We start from the raw sequence: 19115 nt of genomic DNA, 5'->3' as shown, positions 1-19115 counted from the left end.
GGAGGAGAGCTTGGGAATTGGGTTTGGGTGAGATGTAAGACCAGCCTGTCCCCAAAAATCTTTAACTAAAAATGCACAAACTAAATATCATAGTGTCTGCATTATTGATTGTTTCTTTGCGTTAGTTGGTGCAAAAATAGCTGATTTGAAATGTTAGATTTGCATATCACCTTGGGCAATTGGCTAACACACTAGAGGAGGAGCACTCCATTTCTGTCTAGCACTGATTAAGACACTTGCCGAAGGGTAATATTCAGTCGAACAGTAAAAGTCTGTATTTTCCTCCCTGCAAGAGAGAGGTGTGCCACTCCCAATCCACTTCAACATAAACACAACACATATGATGTGAACCATAACCCCATTATTTAACATAATCTAAGATATAATCCCTTGTAAAAGATAAGGTCATAGTGGAATTACAAAATACACTTCAGTCTTCAGGTATGCCCATTTAAAGCTCACAGACATAGAGGCAGAGAGGCATGAGAAGCTAGCTTACCCCCACATACGAGCTCTGCTACTGTAAAAGGCAATCTGAAACTCTTATTTCCAGCATGAATACATTTAGATTCAGAAATATAGGATTAATATAGTATATTAAGACACAGAAATATAGGCAGAATACAGTACATTAACACCCAGAAATATAGCAGTACATTGACTGCCTTGCAGGACTAGCCAGTCTAACCGGGCAATGACAGTACATTTAATCTCTGTTCCACCCAGATGAATTATTTATTTGGTGAGAAATGGGAAATGGGGATTCATGAGAATAGCCAGCCAGGCAGATCTTATACAGTGTGCATGTGTGTGTGTGTGTTTGTGTGTGTTTGTGCATGCGTGTGTTAGGCAGCAGGCCACTCTGGCCTAGTGGGCCATGGTAATCTTCAGACACTCCAGACACTCAGCTCCATGTAGACACAGAGAGGATATAGTCCCATAAAACACCCAGGGGAGGTTCTCATGAACCATGGCACAGTCTCAACCATTATCACACTATCACAGCTCTACTGTAACATGGCATCTGTACCCACAATACACTTTAATCTGAGCTGCAATGTGCGTCAGCGCGTTAGTGCTGCCTCTGATCTGTTCTTTTCTGTAATTTCATAGCATTGGAACCAGGCTACATGGCAAATGCTCACTAGATCCTTGGCTCTTACCGGTGTACTCTTGGTCAACATGGGAGGGTGGAAGGCTCTTACCGGTGTACTCTGGGTTGACATGAGGAGAGTGGTCGGCTTGGCTCTTACCGGTGTACTCTGGGTCGACATGAGGAGGGTGGAAGCGGAAGCTGATGAAGAAGGGGATTGGCACTCCGAACTTGAACCACTCCACCACGTAGGGGGGCTGCTGGCCGTCCAGGGGAGGGGACACGTCACATCCCAGGATCACGCTCTCTCCAGCGCGCGCCGTCACAAACTGGGGCTCCTCTCTCACTCCGTGGGCAACTGGGGGGGAAAACAGGAGAGGTTATTTTAACCAAAGAGCAGAGGGTCCCTTAAAGAAGGAGGTTGGTTAATGGTACAGTATATGTGCTGTACTGTTCTCGACTACTACAGCTGTGCTGACCAAGCAGAGAAGATATTGCTGCTTAGTTTCCCAATGCCTATAAAACACAAATTCCATTACAGCTACAGTGATTGAAAAAACAGGCCATGTAGCTCGTCAAAACTAAGATTGAACACCCCTGCCTACAGTGTTGGCCCCACTTATAGACCCTGGTAGGTACTTATATGGATCTAGTACAGGACAGTCTGGCTCTGTACAGTTCCCTTGTCGTCATCTCTCCTGGTGAGAGAGAATTCTGTCTGAGGCGTAGGTCGCCTACAGTACTGTAAATAAGTTACCAGCCCAGGCGGCTCTATTGATCAGAGCTGGCTGCTGCTCATATGGGTTTTACTATGAGCGGTACCAGGGCTGGGCTGGCGTTTAGCCATGGATGTCCAGGCACACTGCCGAGGGTTGACCTATCGGGCGGCTGAAAGGTCGGCCTACCTGCCTCAGCAGAATGCTCACTCTGGGAATGGATTTTGTCCAGCTGCCTCCCCCGCTCTGCTCTCATTGAGCCAGCCTGGATCTCTGGATCTCCTCCATTAGACTGAGCATTGCCGCCCTTCCACCCTCCCTCACCCCACATCCCCTCGCCCCGGGGGGGAACATCGCTTCAGGGATCAAGAGACATGCTGACGATTCACTCTCCAGAAACACAGGCTGAATAACTTAGCGCTTTCATTAAGACTATTACTTGCACTATGGCTACTAATGTTTTCAGGAAGTACAGCATCCAAGTACAGTAGTGGTAAAGAAAGGCTCCGCCTCAGGATGGGGAAAAGGTAGCAGTACGATTCTCTAGGTAGGTTTCTGTAATGGAACTCATGCCTTGTGTTGAGTGTGTAAACCATTGTCAGTGTTGTGTAAAATAGGAAGTGAAACGGTTGCCATTGTTCCTTTCCAATTAAACAGTCATGAAGCCTCTTTACCTCTATTACAGGCTCCACCCCTGAAGGTCCTATGCATCAGTCAGTGATTGTGTTTACAATTTTAATCTGCTCTATCCGGTAGAAGAGTTAATCCACTTTATTTGATTTAGCCAGCACAGCTTTTGGACTGAAACAGAGCAGATTTAATCAAATTACACTTTTTGTTAAAGTGGAGCTGTGGTCTGCCAGTCACGGGCCTTACTCCTAGAATCTGCTCTGCCATTGTGCCTCTCTGGTAAGCGGTGCAAGGCAGCATAAAAAACATGGTTTAGAGTTAATGACTGATCCACTGGAACACATGTGCAATACGCCGAGTCACTGGACCCTGCACATGACCACAATTCAGCCTGTAGCTAAGACCTAAAGTCGTAGCTAAACAAACCAGCAACACAGCCTACACAAGCATTGTAAATATACTGAGTCTAAGAAGCATATAAATTAGACTCGAAGAGACAATTTACAGGGAAGGGAACGAGTAAAGAGCACCTATAATTGCAATCTAAAGCTAAATATGCATAGACTTATCATGCTTAATTAAAGTAAAGATTAAGCACTTTCAGTGAATATTTTAACTGTGCAAAGCAGCAATGGACACACACTGATAAGATGCAGGAAATGGAAGGAGAACATCAGTAGCATCTGATGCGTCAGTGACAGAGAGGACTCAGTGAGAGGGGACTGGGTGGTGATGTCTAGGGGCGTTAGACATGGTAGAGGGGACGGAGTGGTGATGGCTGGAGGATGGTAGACATGGTGGAGGGAACTGAGTGGTGATGGCTGGAGGATGGTGGAGGGAACTGAGTGGTGATGGCTGGAGGATGGTAGACATGGTGGAGGGAACTGAGTGGTGATGTCTAGAGGGCGTTAGACATGGTAGAGGGAATTGAGTGATGATGGCTGGAGGATGGTAGACATGGTGGAAGGAACTGAGTGGTGATGGCTGCAGGGTGGTAGACATGGTGGAAGGAACTGAGTGGTGATGGCTGCAGGGTGGTAGACATGGTGGAGGGAACTGAGTGGTGATGGCTGGAGGATGGTAGACATGGTGGAAGGAACTGAGTGGTGATGGCTGGAGGATGGTAGACATGGTGGAGGGAACTGAGTGGTGATGGCTGGAGGATGGTAGACATGGTGGAAGGAACTGAGTGGTGATGGCTGCAGGGTGGTAGACATGGTGGAGGGGACGGAGTGGTGATGGCTGGAGGATGGTAGACATGGTAGAGGGAACTGAGTGGTGATGGCTGGAGGATGGTAGACATGGTAGAGGGAACTGAGTGGTGATGGCTGGAGGATGGTAGACATGGTAGAGGGAACTGAGTGGTGATGGCTGGAGGATGGTAGACATGGTAGAGGGAACTGAGTGGTGATGGCTGGAGGATGGTAGACATGGTATAGGGGACTGAGTGGTGATGGCTGGAGGATGGTAGACATGGTGGAGGGAACTGAGTGGTGATGGCTGGAGGATGGTAGACATGGTGGAAGGAACTGAGTGGTGATGGCAGCAGGGTGGTAGACATGGTGGAAGGAACTGAGTGGTGATGGCTGCAGGGTGGTAGACATGGTGGAGGGAACTGAGTGGTGATGGCTGGAGGATGGTAGACATGGTAGAGGGGACGGAGTGGTGATGGCTGGAGGATGGTAGACATGGTATAGGGGACTGAGTGGTGATGGCTGGAGGATGGTAGACATGGTATAGGTAACTGAGTGGTGATGGCTGGAGGATGGTGGAGGGAACTGAGTGGTGATGGCTGCAGGGTGGTAGACATGGTGGAGGGAACTGAGTGGTGATGGCTGGAGGATGGTAGACATGGTGGAGGGAACTGAGTGGTGATGTCTAGAGGGCATTAGACATGGTAGAGGGAACTGAGTGGTGATGGCTGGAGAATGGTAGACATGGTATAGGGGACTGAGTGGTGATGGCTGGAGGATGGTGGAGGGAACTGAGTGGTGATGGCTGGAGGATGGTAGACATGGTGGAGGGAACTGAGTGGTGATGTCTAGAGGGCGTTAGACATGGTAGAGGGAACTGAGTGATGATGGCTGGAGGATGGTAGACATGGTAGAGGGAACTGAGTGGTGATGGCTTCAGGGTGGTAGACATGGTGGAGGGAACTGAGTGATGATGGCTGGAGGATGGTAGACATGGTAGAGGGAACTGAGTGGTGATGGCTGGAGGATGGTAGACATGGTGGAGGGAACTGAGTGGTGATGGCTGGAGGATGGTAGACATGGTGGAGGGAACTGAGTGATGATGGCTGGAGGATGGTAGACATGGTAGAGGGAACTGAGTGGTGATGGCTGGAGGATGGTAGACATGGTGGAGGGAACTGAGTGATGATGGCTGCAGGGTGGTAGACATGGTGGAGGGAACTGAGTGGTGATGGCTGGAGGATGGTAGACATGGTGGAGGGAACTGAGTGGTGATGGCTGCAGGGTGGTAGACATGGTGGAGGGAACTGAGTGGTGATGGCCTTAACACCCCTATTTATTACACCTTCATAACATATTAGGTGTGCAGTATACTTTACGCACCCCATATTTCAATCTTAGACTACTCCCATCTCCTTTCAGTTTACACAGCACCCTTTTACCGTGTGTTGGAGCTGCCTAATGACTGGATCTATTTTCAGGAAACTAATCTATTCAGTTGTAATGGACAACAAAGTATTTTTCTGACTTATCAGACTTATCAGAGAATTTGATACTTCAAGAGGCTCAGTTACCTGAAATCGTGCCCTCTTCTATCAATTTAACATTTTTATTGACTCAACATGTGTCTTCCACACTAATAGATTAAGAGGTGTCTATAGTGTTTATAAGGTAATCATCAACTGTAACCCATGAGCAAGAGAAAAGCAATATATTATGTTAGCTACTTTATAAACACTGGTTAAGCTACATGAGACACCCCTTTCATTTCACACTAGAATTTTTGGTTGTTGAACACTTCACATGTGATCACATATTTTCACGTGTTGTTTCATGTTATCAAGTTACTTTACATGTTGTCATATTTCATCACATTAACTTCACATGTGATCACATGAAAACATGAAATTCACGTAGTCTATCCCCAAGGGACCAAGCAGGCCAAGTACTATCCACACAAGTTGAGGAATATAAAATATTATCCACATTGTTTTGCTTGAGAACTAAATGCTGTCACATTATAAAGCCTACACTCTGGGCTTGGGGCACAGCGGTGCTGAAACCCATTGTTTCCCTGCAGACAGTTCAGGTTTCAGGAGTTCACGGTTTCTATCTAACATTATTTTTGGATCCTAGAGGAATTACCATAAAGACCCAGGATATTATACTGCCTGGCTAATAACTCCCCAATCGCTTTATGAGATCATCACAAGGGGAAGATCAGCACATGCCCAGTCACTGCTACCGCCGGTTTCATTTCCTTAATGGAGACATAGTGACCCGGCAGTGTTTATGGGAACTTTTTCAAGGGAACATATTTATGCTCTCAACAAGACATAAATGCCAGCTGTGCAAATCATGTTACAGGCCCTCTCTGTTCTAACCTCCGCTATATCTTCACAGGCTGAGCTTTTCTCAAAGACCAGGTGTCATCACTGAGGCACCAATACATCTAACAGAAAGATGACAAGTCAATATATTATAGCCTGCCCTATTTTAGTTTAGTACTGTAACTAAGATAACAACCTTCTTAAACCTATTTTTTATTTTATTTTTTATTTCACCTTTATTTCACCTTTATTTAACCAGGTAGGCCAGTTGAGAACAAGTCCTCATTTACAACTGTGACCTGGCCAAGATAAAGCAAAGCAGTGCGACAAAAACAACAACACAGAGTTACACATAAACAAATGTACAGTCTTTAACTCAATAGAAAAATCTATGTACAGTGTGTGCAAATGTAGAAGGGTAGGGAGGTAAGTCAATATATAGACCATAGGGGCGAAATAATTACAATTTAGCATTAACACTGGAGTGATAGATGTGCAGAAGATGATGTGCAAGTAGAGATACTGGGGTGCAAAAGAGCAACAAGATAAATAACAATATGGGGATGCGGTAGTTGGGTGGGCTATTTACAGATGGGCTGTGTACAGGTACAGTGATCGGTAAGCTGCTCTAACAGCTGATGCTTAAAGTTAGAGAGGGAGATATGAGTCTCCAGCTTCAGTGATTTTTGCAATTCGTTCCAGTCATTGGCAGCAGAGAACTGGAAGGAAAGGCGGCCAAACTAGGTGATGGCTTTGGGGATGACCAGTGAAATACATCTGCTGGAGTGTGTGCTACGGGTGGGTGTTGCTATGGTGATCAGTGAGCTGAAATAAGGCGGGCTTTACCTAGGAAAGACTTATATTCAGCGGGCTTTACCTAGCAAACACTTATAGATGACCTGGAGCCAGTGGGTTTGCCCAGAATATGTAGCGAGGGCCAGTCAACAAGAGCATACAGGTCACAGTGGTGGGTAGTATATAGGGCTTTGGTGACAGAATGGATGGCACTGTGATAAGACTACATCCAGTTTGCTCAGTAGACTGTTGAAGGCTATTTTGTAAATGACATCGCCGAAGTCAAGGATCGGTAGGATAGTCAGTTTTACGAGGGTATGTTTGGCAGCATGAGTGAAGGAGGCTTTGTTGCGAAATAGGAAGCGGATTCTAGATTTAGTTTTGGATTGGAGATGCTTAATGTGAGTCTGGACGGAGAGTTTACAGTCTAACCAAACACCTAGGTATTTGTAGTTGTCCACATATTCTAAGTCCGAACCGTCCAAAGTAGTGATGCTAGTCGGTCGGGCGGGTGCGAGCAGCAATCGGTTGAAGAGAATGCGTTTAGTTTTACTAGCATTGAAAAGTAGTTGGTGGCCATGGAAGGAGTGTTGTATGGCATTGATGCTCGTTTGGAGGTTTGTTAACACAGTGTCCAAAGAAGGGCCACATGTATACAGAATGGTGTCGTCTGCCTAGAGGTGGATCAGAAAATCACCAGCAGCGAGAGCGACATCATTGATATATACAGAGTAAAGAGTCGGCCCGAGAATTGAACCCTGTGGCACTCCCATAGAGACTGCCAGAGGTCCGGACAACAAGCCCTCTGATTTGACACACTGAACTCTATCTGAGAAGTAGTTGGTGAACCAGGCGAGGTAGTCATTTGAGAAACCAAGGCTATTGAGTCTGCTTATAAGAATGCGGTGATTGACAGAGTCGAAAGGCTTGGCCAGGTCGATGAAGACGGCTGCACAGTACTATCTTTTATTGGTGGCAGTTATGATATTGTTTAGGACCTTGAGCGTGGCTGAGGTGCACCCATGACCAGCTCGGAAACCAGATTACATAGTGGAGAAGGTATGGTGGGATTTGAAATGGTCGGTGATCTGTTTGTTAACTTGGCTTTCAAAGATTTTAGAAAATCAGGGCAGGATGGATATAGCTCTATAACAGTTGGGGTCTAGAGTGTCTCCCCGTTTGAAGAGGGGGATGACCACGGCAGATTTCCAATCTTTGGTGATCTCAGACTATACGTAAGAGAGGTTGAACAGGCTAGTAATAGGGGTTGCAACAATTAAGGCGGATAATTTTTGAAAAAGAGGGTCCAAATTGGACTTAGCTTAAGAGGCCCATCGGACAAATTCTTTGGCCACTGTGCCTATTTTTCCAATTGGCTTGGACCCTTTCACCACACGGAGCCCTGCTGATTCACGGCGACTGGTCTGCTGACGTTACAGCACGAGGGGGCTACAACTGACTCTTCTGTCGCGACGTCCCTCCAAGGCCCTTCTGCTAGCTTGCTAGCCCCGGCCCACTAGCTGCCTGAATCGCCGTGTCTCCGGCCCGCCTGAACCACTCACTGGACCCCTATGATCACTCGGCTACGCATGCCTCTCCCTAATGTCAATATGCCTTGTCCATTGAGGTTTTGGTTAGTAATTATTGCCTAATTTCACTGTAGAGCCTCTAGCCCTGCTCAACACGCCTTAGTTAACCCTTTAGTTCCACCTCCCACACATGCAGTGACCTCACCTGGTTTAAATTATGTTTCTTGAGACAATATCTCTCTCATCGTTACTCAATGCATAGGTTTACCTCAACTGTATTCACATCCTACCATACCTTTGTCTGTACATTAGGCCTTGAATCTATTCTTCCATGCACAGAAACCTGCTCCTTTTACTCTCCGTAAATGTCTTGGTTTCATGAATGTTAACATTCAGTTTACCACTCCGCCCCTTTGGCAGTTCTATCTTGTCGGAAAATGTTGTAGTTGGGGATGGAAATTTCAGAATTTTTGGTGGCCTTCCTAAACCAGGATTCAGACACGGATAGGACATCAGGGTTGGCGGAGTGTGCTAAAGCAGTGAATAAAACAAACTTAGGGAGGAGGCTTCTGATGTTAACATGCATGAAACCAAGACTTTTACGGTTACAGAAGTCAACAAATGAGAGAGCCTGGGGAATAGGAGTGGTGCTGGGGGCTGCAGGGCCTGGGTTAACCTCTACATCACCAGAGGAACAGAGGAGGAGTAGGATAAGGGTACGGCTAAAGGCTATAAGAACTGGTTGTCTAGTGCATTCGGGAACAGGAGCAGATTTCTGGGCATGGAAGAATAGATTCAAGGCATAATGTACAGACAAGGGAATGGTAGGATGTGAGTACAGTGGAGATAAATCTATGCATTGAGTGATGATGAGAGAGGTTTTTGTCTCTAGAGGCACCATTTAAGCCAGGTGAGGTCACCGCATGTGTGGGGGGTGGGCTCTACAGTGAAATAAGACAATAATAAATTACCAAAACAGCAATAGACAAGGCATATTGACATTAGGGAGAGGCATGTGTAGCCGAGTGATCATAGGGTCTAATGAGCAGCAGTAGGTGAGTCAGGGAGCCGTTCGGTAGTCGAAACTATGCTAGGCGAGCTGGAGACACGCCGATTCAGACAGCTAGCGGGCTGGGGTTAGCAGATGGGCCTTCGGCGACGTCGCAATGGAAAAACCTGTTGAAACCACCTCTGACAATTACGTCGGCAGACCAGTCGTGATGGATCGGCAGGGCTCCGTGTTGGCAATAAAGGGTCCAGGCCAATTGGCAAAATAGTTATTGTAGCCCAAGAATTAGCTGGTAGACCTCTTCGGCTAGACCAAAGATGGGCCTAGCTCGAGGCTAGCTCAAGGCTAACTGGTGCTTGCTTCGGGACAAAGGCGTTGGCCAACAGTAGCCACTCGAATGCAGCTAGCTAGCTGCGATGATCCAGTATAATGGATCAGGGCTTGTGGCAGGAATCTGGTGATGAGGTAGAGAAAAAGCAGTCCGATATGCTCTGGGTTGTTATCGTGCTGTGCAGACTGGCAGGTATGGCCCGAGCTGAAGCTGGTTGATGTCCGAGTTAACGGTGAAGACCGCTAGCAGTGGCTAACTGACTACTAGCTAGTAGCTAGTAGCTGGCTAGCTTCTGATGGGGGTTCCGATTCTAAAGTATAAAAATAGCAGATCCGTACCACATTGGGTGAGGCTGGTTGCAGGAAAGTATATTCAGTTCGTAGATGGAAAGTGAGAGTAAAATATACACTAAATATATACAGGGGGAAAACGAGGAAAACTAATATGTACACAGGACAAGACGGGACAAGACAAATACATGTCCGACTGCTACGCCATCTTGGAAAATATATAATTCAGCAACTACCTCATCTGTACAAGTATCCTAACTCCTAAATACAAGTAACAGTAGTGCTGATCCTGCTCATAATGAATTCCCTAAGGGACGACTTTATCCAGTAAACTATGCTGCTGTCTGCATTTGCAGGTAAATTAGCTAAATCAGAGGCAGTCCATGTCCCAGAGCACAATGCAGGAGAATAATTCCAGATTATTTGGCACCAGTTAAATAGGCATGTTCACTACCAATACTAAAGCCAGTTACTCACTGCAAGCAGCCTACTTCTTTTGCAGCTCACTTAATCAATCAAATGAATCTGTTCCGAGTCAATCAGCATCTGTCCAGAGCAGAACATGAATGTTCACAGTAGAACATCGGGGACAGTTAGGAGTTAAATCCGCTGGAGATTTCAACCAGCCTATTTGAGCCGCAGCAACGATAATGGCACTTGCATGAAAAGTACCCTTTACTGTACTTGCAATAATGATCACAGATTTGCGTGTGTGGACTCTCCAGGCACTTTGGGCTGTAATTATGCAGCTAGAACAATAGCTGTGAAATATTTTGACATTATCGAAGTCCAATGTGATAAGAGATCATATAAAATCTGAATAAATCTAAATAATAAATGTACTACATTTGGAGACGTGGGGTTTTCATGTCACCCCAGGATGCCTAAATCATCTTCCTGACACTGACTCAATCTGTGACAAATCTACCATCAAAACATTACAAGGGAGTGGATGGGGAACAGAAGTGCTTTGGATCCTGGCAGTGCTACAGCACTACAACCCACTATCACAAATTATCCTGAAATAGACACCAATTACTTGGGAAATTCATGACACACAAAAAGTAAAACATTTTGTGTCCACCACATTATACAGTATACAGTGCATTTTAATCACAGATAAAGGCAGTAGGTTACTTAAGACAGAAACGATAGGAGGGAGGTTTGTTTGGGGAGGATGGGTGGGCGCATAACGTGAATGTCTAGCAACCCAAACGGTGCGTTTTCAAATCACATGATGGACAACATTTTATCCACTTTGTAACTACTTACAATTTTTTTTACTACTTAGATAGCATGTTAGCTAACCCTTTAACTACTTAGCTAGCATGTTACCTAACACTAACCTTAACCTTAACCCCTAACGCTAACCTTAACCACTAATCCTAACCTTAACCCCTAGCCTAGCTAACGTTAGCCACCTATCTAAAGTTAGCCACAATAAATTGGAATTATGAAGAAAATTGTGTACTGGATTATAAAGAAGAAAATTGTGTGCCTGTCACAAATGTCTAATTCACAATAATCTGTGACATGAAATCAGGTATTGAGCAAAGGAGAATATGACACTACAAGCACTTCAGTACAAGCACACACATGGTTATGGTGTATGTGATGCAAGGATATGAGCACAGATTAAACTGGACAGAACACACAATGTCCTGGATGTAATGGAATATAGACTAGAGTAGAGAATGAATCTCAAGGACGTGCAGCGACTGGGCTGGATGGGCCACTGACAGGGTGGTAATTGAATGCCAGCCTGCATGTGCTGAAGGTCACATCAGAGAACAGTGTGTGTGTGTGTGTGTGTGTGGCAATGAGGTGCAATGCAATGAGTGTAGTCAGGACACATGGATAGGAGTGCCTAGGCTGCACACAGAGAAACAGCATGGATAGCTAACATGGACACTTACATACAGGGACACATACATTAATGACAGATGACCACCTCCTACACAGGCAGTGTGAGACAATGATATGAGTGAACCAACGTCATAGACTGACCAGAAGCTGTGTGACTCACTCTCAGTTACACCCACTGGCGCCACATGGAGTCTGTCAAACCCAAGCTCAGCGTAGTACTACCAGACAGTCAGCCTCAGTAAAAATACTGGTGTTGAATATAAGTCATCCCAGAACACACTGACAACCTAACATCAAAGTGTGACATACAAGTACAAAAGCCAATCCTATCCTCGTTGAGCTACTTATCAAACAAACATTGTAATAGCTGCCCTATAAATAGCTTTCCTAAAGAAATCTGGATTTGTGGCACTAATACAAAAACATAAACCATATGAAAAGACAAACACAGACTGCAATCGAGAGGAATACATTACAGTGATAGTGATGCAGGGTGAGGCGGAAGGCAGGAAAGACAGACGGTGACAGAGCAAATGGGAGAGGAGAGACTTAATCATCACCTTTATAAATGGTAACATTATGTATTTGATCATGCAGGATCCTGGGCACCACAGAGTGGTATTGTAGTTGAATAAAGGAGAAGTCTAACATCACTGGAAAATGAATGAACCTTTAACCACTCTTCACAGAGAGGGAGACCTGAACAAAGATTAACAATAAGCACATATAGGTAACTGACAAAATAAAGGAAACACCTACATAAAGTGTTTTAATAGGGTGTTGGGCACCACGAGCCAGAAAAGCTTCAACAATGAGCTGACACCATGGCATAGATTCTACAAGTGTCTGGAACTCTATTGGAGGGATGCGACGCCATTCTTCCACAAAAATTCCATTATTTCGTGTTTTGATGACGGTGTTGGAAAACATCAGGCTCCACTCCAGAATCTCCCATAAGTGTTTAATTGGGTTGAGATATGGTGACTGAGATGGCCATGGCATATGGTTCACATTGTTTTCATGTACATCAAACCATTCAGTTACCACTTGTGCCCCGTGGATGTCATCCTATGGGGGGGGCATAGCTATGGTTGCCAAAATAATGGTCTGCCCACCATTTTTATACATGACCCTAAGAATGATGGGATGTTAATTGCTTAATTATCTCAGGACCCACACCTGTGTGGAAGCACCCACTTTCAATATACTTTGTATCCCTCATTTACTCAAGTGTTTCCATTATTTTGGCAGTTACCTGTATGTCAAGTAGGTTACTTATCAACCTCTCCAAAATCTCTAACTGAGTACTGATAACATCTATACGTAAAAGTGATGACAACAGAGGGAAGAAATGCTCTTTCTTATTATCAGGAATAAGGCTGCAAACTTCCAGGAACATTCAATAGGTTCCCTGGTTTTACCGAAATCCCGGTTGTAGGATTCCCCGGAATCAGGAGGGAATAAGTAGGAATTCCAGAATTCTTCAACCTGGATTTCTGGAAAACAAGGGAATTTATAGAAAATTCTGGGAATTTTGCAACCCTAAGCTGGAATCAGCCCTAAACTGGAATCAGCCCTAAGCTGGAATCAGCCCTAAACTGGAATCAGCCCTAAACTGGAATCAGCCCTAAGCTGGAATCAGCCCTAAACTGGAATCAGCCCTAAACTGGAATCAGCCCTAAGCTGGAATCAGCCCTAAACTGGAATCAGCCCTAAACTGGAATCAGCCCTAAACTGGAATCAGCCCTAAGCTGGAATCATCGCAGCCTCTCTCTCTCTACATTATGATTTAAAAAATACCCTTCATGACAGGGAACACATTATGCAGTTTAGAAATCCTATACTTTCCCAGAGCGGATCCTGTGTTCTGCCTTTCACCCAGGACAACGGAATGGATCCCAGCCTGCGACCCAAAACAACGACGCCGTAAAAGAGGCAAACGAAGCGGTCTTCTGGTCAGGCTCCGGAGACGGGCACATCGCGCGCCACTCCCTAGCATACTACTCGCCAATGTCCAGTCTCTTGACAACAAGGTTGATGAAATCCGAGCAAGGGTAGCATTCCAGAGGGACATCAGGGACTGTAACGTTCTTTGCTTCACGGAAACATGGCTCACTCGAGAGACGCTATCGGAGTCGGTGCAGCCAGCTGGTTTCTCCACGCATCGCGCCGACAGAAACAAACATCTTTCCGGTAAGAAGAGGGGCGGGGGCGTATGCTTTATGGTTAACGAGACGTTGTGTGGTCACAACAACATACAGGAACTCAAGTCCTTCTGTTCACCTGATTTAGAATTCCTCACAATGAAATGTCGACCGCATTATCTACCAAGGGAATTCTCTTGGATTATAATCACAGCCGTATATATCCCCCCCCAAGCAGACACACTGATGGCTCTGAACAAACTTTATTTGACTCTTTGCAAACTGGAATCCATATATCCTGAGGCTGCATTCATTGTAGCTGGGGATTTTAACAAGGCTAATCTGAAAACAAGACTCCCTAAATTGTATCAGCATATCGATTGCGCAACCAGGGCTGGTAAAACCTTGGATCATTGCTATTCTAACTTCCGCGATGCATATAAGGCCCTCCCCCGCACTCCTTTCGGAAAAGCTGACCACGACTCCATTTTGTTGCTCCCTGCCTACAGACAGAAGCTAAAACACGAAGCTCTCACGCTGAGGTCTGTTCAACGCTGGTCCGACCAATCTGATTCCACGCTCCAAGACTGCTTCCATCACGTGGACTGGGATATGTTTTGTATTGCGTCAGACAACAACATTGACGAATACGCTGATTCGGTGAGCGAGTTCATTAGAACGTGCGTTGAAGATGACGTTCCCATAGCAACGATTAAAACATTCCCGAACCAGAAACCGTGGATTGATGGCAGCATTCGCGTGAAACTGAAAGCGCGAACCACTGCTTTTAATCAGGGCAAGGTTACCGGAAACATGACCGAATACAAACAGTGTAGCTCTTCCCTCCGCAAGGCAATCAAACAAGCTAAGCGTCAGTATAGAGACAAAGTAGAATCGCAATTCAACGGCTCAGACACAAGAGGTATGTGGCAGGGTCTACAGTCAATCACGGATTACAAAAAGAAAACCAGCCCAGTCACGGACCAGGATGCCTTGCTCCCAGGCAGACTAAATAACTTTTTTGCCCGCTTTGAGGACAATACAGTGCCACTGACACGGCCCACAACCAAAACATGCAGACTCTCCTTCACTGCAGCCGAGGTGAGTAAAATATTTAAATGTGTTAACCCTCGCAAGGCTGCAGGCCCAGACGGCATCCCCAGTCGCGCCCTCAGAGCATGCGCAGACCAGCTGGCTGGTGTGTTTACGGACATATTCAATCGATCCCTATTCCAGTCTGCTGTTCCCACATGCTTCAAGAGGGCCACCATTGTTCCTGTTCCCAAGAAAGCTAAGGTAACTGAGCTAAACGCGTGGCCACGCACGCCTCCAACTCAATCATCAAGTTTGCGGACGACACAACAGTGGTAGGCTTGATTACCAACAACGACGAGACGGCCTACAGGGAGGAGGTGAGGGCCCTCAGAGTGTGGTGTCAGGAAAATAACCTCACACTCAACGTCAACAAAACTAAGGAGATGATTGTGGACTTCAGGAAACAGCAGAGGGAACACCCGCCTATCCACATCGATGGAACAGTTGTGGAAAGGGTAGTAAGTTTCAAGTTCCTCGGCGTACACATCACAGACAAACTGAATTGGTCCACCCACACAGACAGCATCGTGAAGAAGGCGCAGCAGCGCCTCTTCAACCTCAGGAGGCTGAAGAAATTCGGCTTGTCACCAAAAGCACTCACAAACTTCTACAGATGCACAATCGAGAGCATCCTGTCGGGCTGTATCACCGCCTGGTACGGCAACTGCTCCGCCCACAACCGTAAGGCTCTCCAGAGGGCAGTGAGGTCTGCACAACGCATCACCGGGGGAAAAAACACCACTCCAGGACACCTACACCACCCGGTGTCACTCAAGGCCATAAAGATCATCAACGACAACAACCACCCGAGCCACTGCCTGTTCACCCCGGTATCATCCAGAAGGCGAGGTCAGTACAGGTGCATCAAAGCTGGGACCGAGAGACTGAAAAACAGCTTCTATCTCAAGGCCATCAGACTGTTAAACAGCCACCACTAACATTGAGTGGCTGCTGCCAACACACTGACTCAACTCCAGCCACTTTAATAATGGGAAGTGATGTAAAATATATCACTAGCCACTTTAAACAATGCTACTTAATATAATGTTTACATATCCTACATTATTTATCTCATATGTATACGTAGATACTGTACTCTATATCATCGACTGCATCTTTATGTAATACATGTATCACTAGCCACTTTAAACTATGCCACTTTGTTTACATACTCATCTCATATGTATATACTGTACTCGATACCATCTACTGAATCTTGCCTATGCTGCTCTGTACCATCACTCATTCATATATCTTTATGTACATATTCTTTATCCCTTTACACTTGTGTGTATAAGGTAGTAGTTTTGGAATTGTTAGCTAGATTACTCGTTGGTTATTACTGCATTGTCAGAACTAGAAGCACAAGCATTTCGCTACACTCGCATTAACATCTGCTAACCATGTGTATGTGACAAATACAATTTGATTTTATTTGATTTTATTTACTTTACCTTCAACTCAATACCAGCTAGTGGGCCCTTCCTTCTATGCTCAACATATGCTATTGAGCACAGCACACTCCCCTACATGAAAAGCAGCCTCATGAACACTACCTCATACACAGGCTGCCCACTACTACACAACACAGACAAGAGGCCATGCCACCGCAGGCGAGCTGCCTACTATCTCTGAAACACCAGTGGCATTCATCTGACAGACAGAGATCTGGGTGTCATATACCTTTTAAAACACATATTTAGCCTGACAGCCCAGTGGTGTGAGCCAGCCCAGCCTAGTCAGTCTCTCATGCCCCCCTCAGACAAGCACAGACAAATTAAGGAAGGGCCCCAGCCCTCACTCAACAATGAGCTGACACCTGCTTTTGTCTGGGCACTGGGCACAGAGAGGGGGTGTGAAACGGGCCAGGCGTGCCAGAGGCCCAAAGGCCAGCTCAACACTGTGAAGCACTGCCAGAGGCCCAAAGGCCAGCTGTGAAGCACTGCCAGAGGCCCAAAGGCCAGCTCAACACTGTGAAGCACTGCCAGAGGCCCAAAGGCCAGCTCAACACTGTGAAGCACTGCCAGAGGCCCAAAGGCCAGCTCAACACTGTGAAGCACTACCAGAGGCCCAAAGGCCAGCTCAACACTGTGAAGCACTGCCAGAGGTGCCACTTACAGGAAATCAGGATATACGGAGGGTGGTTGTAAGTCACTGACATTTCCCCCATGCTAACACGGATCGAGTCACATAGACTCAACTTCCTTCCTTTTTTAAACAAGTAGTATATTCTTCAGTCATAATAACCTTGATGATTTACATCAAGAAGCATGCTTATTAGCACTTCCATATGTCTTGTCTAATTGCAGTTGGTTATGGAAAATTATGTTTATTCAACATCGATAAATCAAAGAAATTGCACTGCCCTCAAGAATAAGTGTGAGTGATGGAATCTGCTCAATAAATGTCTCTTTAATTTCTCTCTCTGTGTCTACCCTCTCTCTCTGTCTCTACCCTCTCTCTCTCGCTCTCTCTCTCTACCCTCTCTGTCTCTACCCTCTCTCTGTCTCTACCCTCTCTCTGTCTCTACCCTCTCTTTGTCTCTACCCTCTCTTTGTCTCTACCCTCTCTCTGTCTCTACCCTCTCTCTTTGTCTCTACCCTCTCGCTCTGTCTCTACCCTCTCTCTCTGTCTCTACCCTCTCTCTCTGTCTCTACCCTCTCTTTGTCTCTACCCTCTCTTTGTCTCTACCCTCTCTCTGTCTCTACCCTCTCTCTTTGTCTCTACCCTCTCTCTCTGTCTCTACGCTCTCTCTCTGTGTCTCTACCCTCTCTCTCGCTACCTCTCTCTCTGTGTCTCTAACCTCTCTCTCTGTCTCTAACCTCTCTCTATCCTCTCTCTCTATGTCTCTACCCTCTCTCTGTCTCTACCCTCTCTCTCTCTGTCTCTACCCTCTCTCTCTCTGTGTCTCTACCCTCTCTCGCTCTGTGTCTCTCACCCTCTCTCTCTCTGTCTCTACCCCCTCTCTCTCTGTCTCTAACCCTCTCTCTCTCTGGTGTCTCTACCCTCTCCTCTCTTGTCTCTACCCTCTCTCTCTGTCTCTACCCTCTCTCTCGGTCTCTACCCTCTCTCTCTCTCTCTCTCTCTCTGTCTCTACCCTCTCTCTCTCTGGCTCTAACCCCCTCCTCTCTCTGTCTCTACCCTCTCTCTCTCTGTTGTCTCTACCCTCTCTCTCTGTGTCTCTACCCTCTCTCTCTGTCTCTACCCTCATCTCTCGGTCTCTACCCTCTCTCTCTCTCTCTCTCTGTCTCTACCCTCTCTCTCTCTGTCTCTAACCCTCTCTCTCTCTGTCTCTACCCTCTCTCTCTGTCTCTACCCTCTCTCTCTGTCTCTACCTCTCTCTCTGTCTCTACCCTCGTCTCTCTGTCTCTCCCTCTCCTCTCTGTCTCTACCCTCTCTCTCCTGTCTCTACCCTCTCTCTGTCTCTAACCTCTCTCTCTGTCTCTACCCTCTCTCTCTCTCTCTCTTCTCTACCCTCTCTCTCTCTCTGTCTCTACCCTCTCTCTCTGTCTCTACCCTCTCTCTCTGTGTCTCTACCCTCTCTCTCTGTCTCTACCCTCTCTCTCGGTCTCTACCCTCTCTCTCTCTCTCTCTCTCTCTCTCTCTCTCTCTGTCCTCTAACCTCTCTCTGTCTCTACCCTCTCTCTTCTCTCTCTGTCTCTACCCTCTCTCTCTCTGTCTCTACCCTCTGTCTCTGTCTCTACCCTCTCTCTCTGTCTCTACCCTCTCTCTGTCTCTACCCTCTCTCTACCCTCTCTCTCTATGTCTCTACCCTCTCTCTCTGTCTCTACCCTCTCTCTCTCTGTCTCTACCCTCTCTCTCTCTGTGTCTCTACCCTCTCTCTCTCTGTCTCTCCTCTCTCTCTCTCTCTCTCTCTCTCTCTCTCTCTCTCTCTCTCTCTATCTCTATCTACCCTCTCTCTCTCTGTCTCTACCCTCTCTCTGTCTCTACCCTCTCTCTAACCTCTCTCTCTATGTCTCTACCTCTCTCTCTCTGTCTCTACTCTCTCTCCTCTCTCTGTCTCTACCCTCTTCTCTGTGGTCTCTACCCTCTCTCTCTCTCTCTGTCTCTACCCTCTCTCTCTCTGTGTCTCT

The 19115-nt window shown here is 46.4% G+C and overlaps 1 protein-coding gene across 3 annotated transcripts in view; it reads right to left on the bottom strand.

Moving 5' to 3' along the window:
- The window catches only part of LOC109909154 (protein turtle homolog B), a 105084-nt gene that overhangs the window by 57091 nt on the left and 28878 nt on the right, over window positions 1–19115 (bottom strand). For all 3 annotated transcript variants that reach the window (XM_031796227.1, XM_031796228.1, XM_031796229.1), the window contains exon 2: window positions 1254–1451. In XM_031796227.1, coding sequence (XP_031652087.1) covers window positions 1254–1451 — 198 coding nt within the window. The remainder of the gene's footprint in view (window positions 1–1253; window positions 1452–19115) is intronic.

This window comes from Oncorhynchus kisutch, linkage group LG18 (assembly GCF_002021735.2).
Source record: "Oncorhynchus kisutch isolate 150728-3 linkage group LG18, Okis_V2, whole genome shotgun sequence".
NCBI classification, from domain to species: Eukaryota; Metazoa; Chordata; class Actinopteri; order Salmoniformes; family Salmonidae; genus Oncorhynchus; species Oncorhynchus kisutch.
This window is presented reverse-complemented; position numbering and strand designations above follow the sequence as displayed.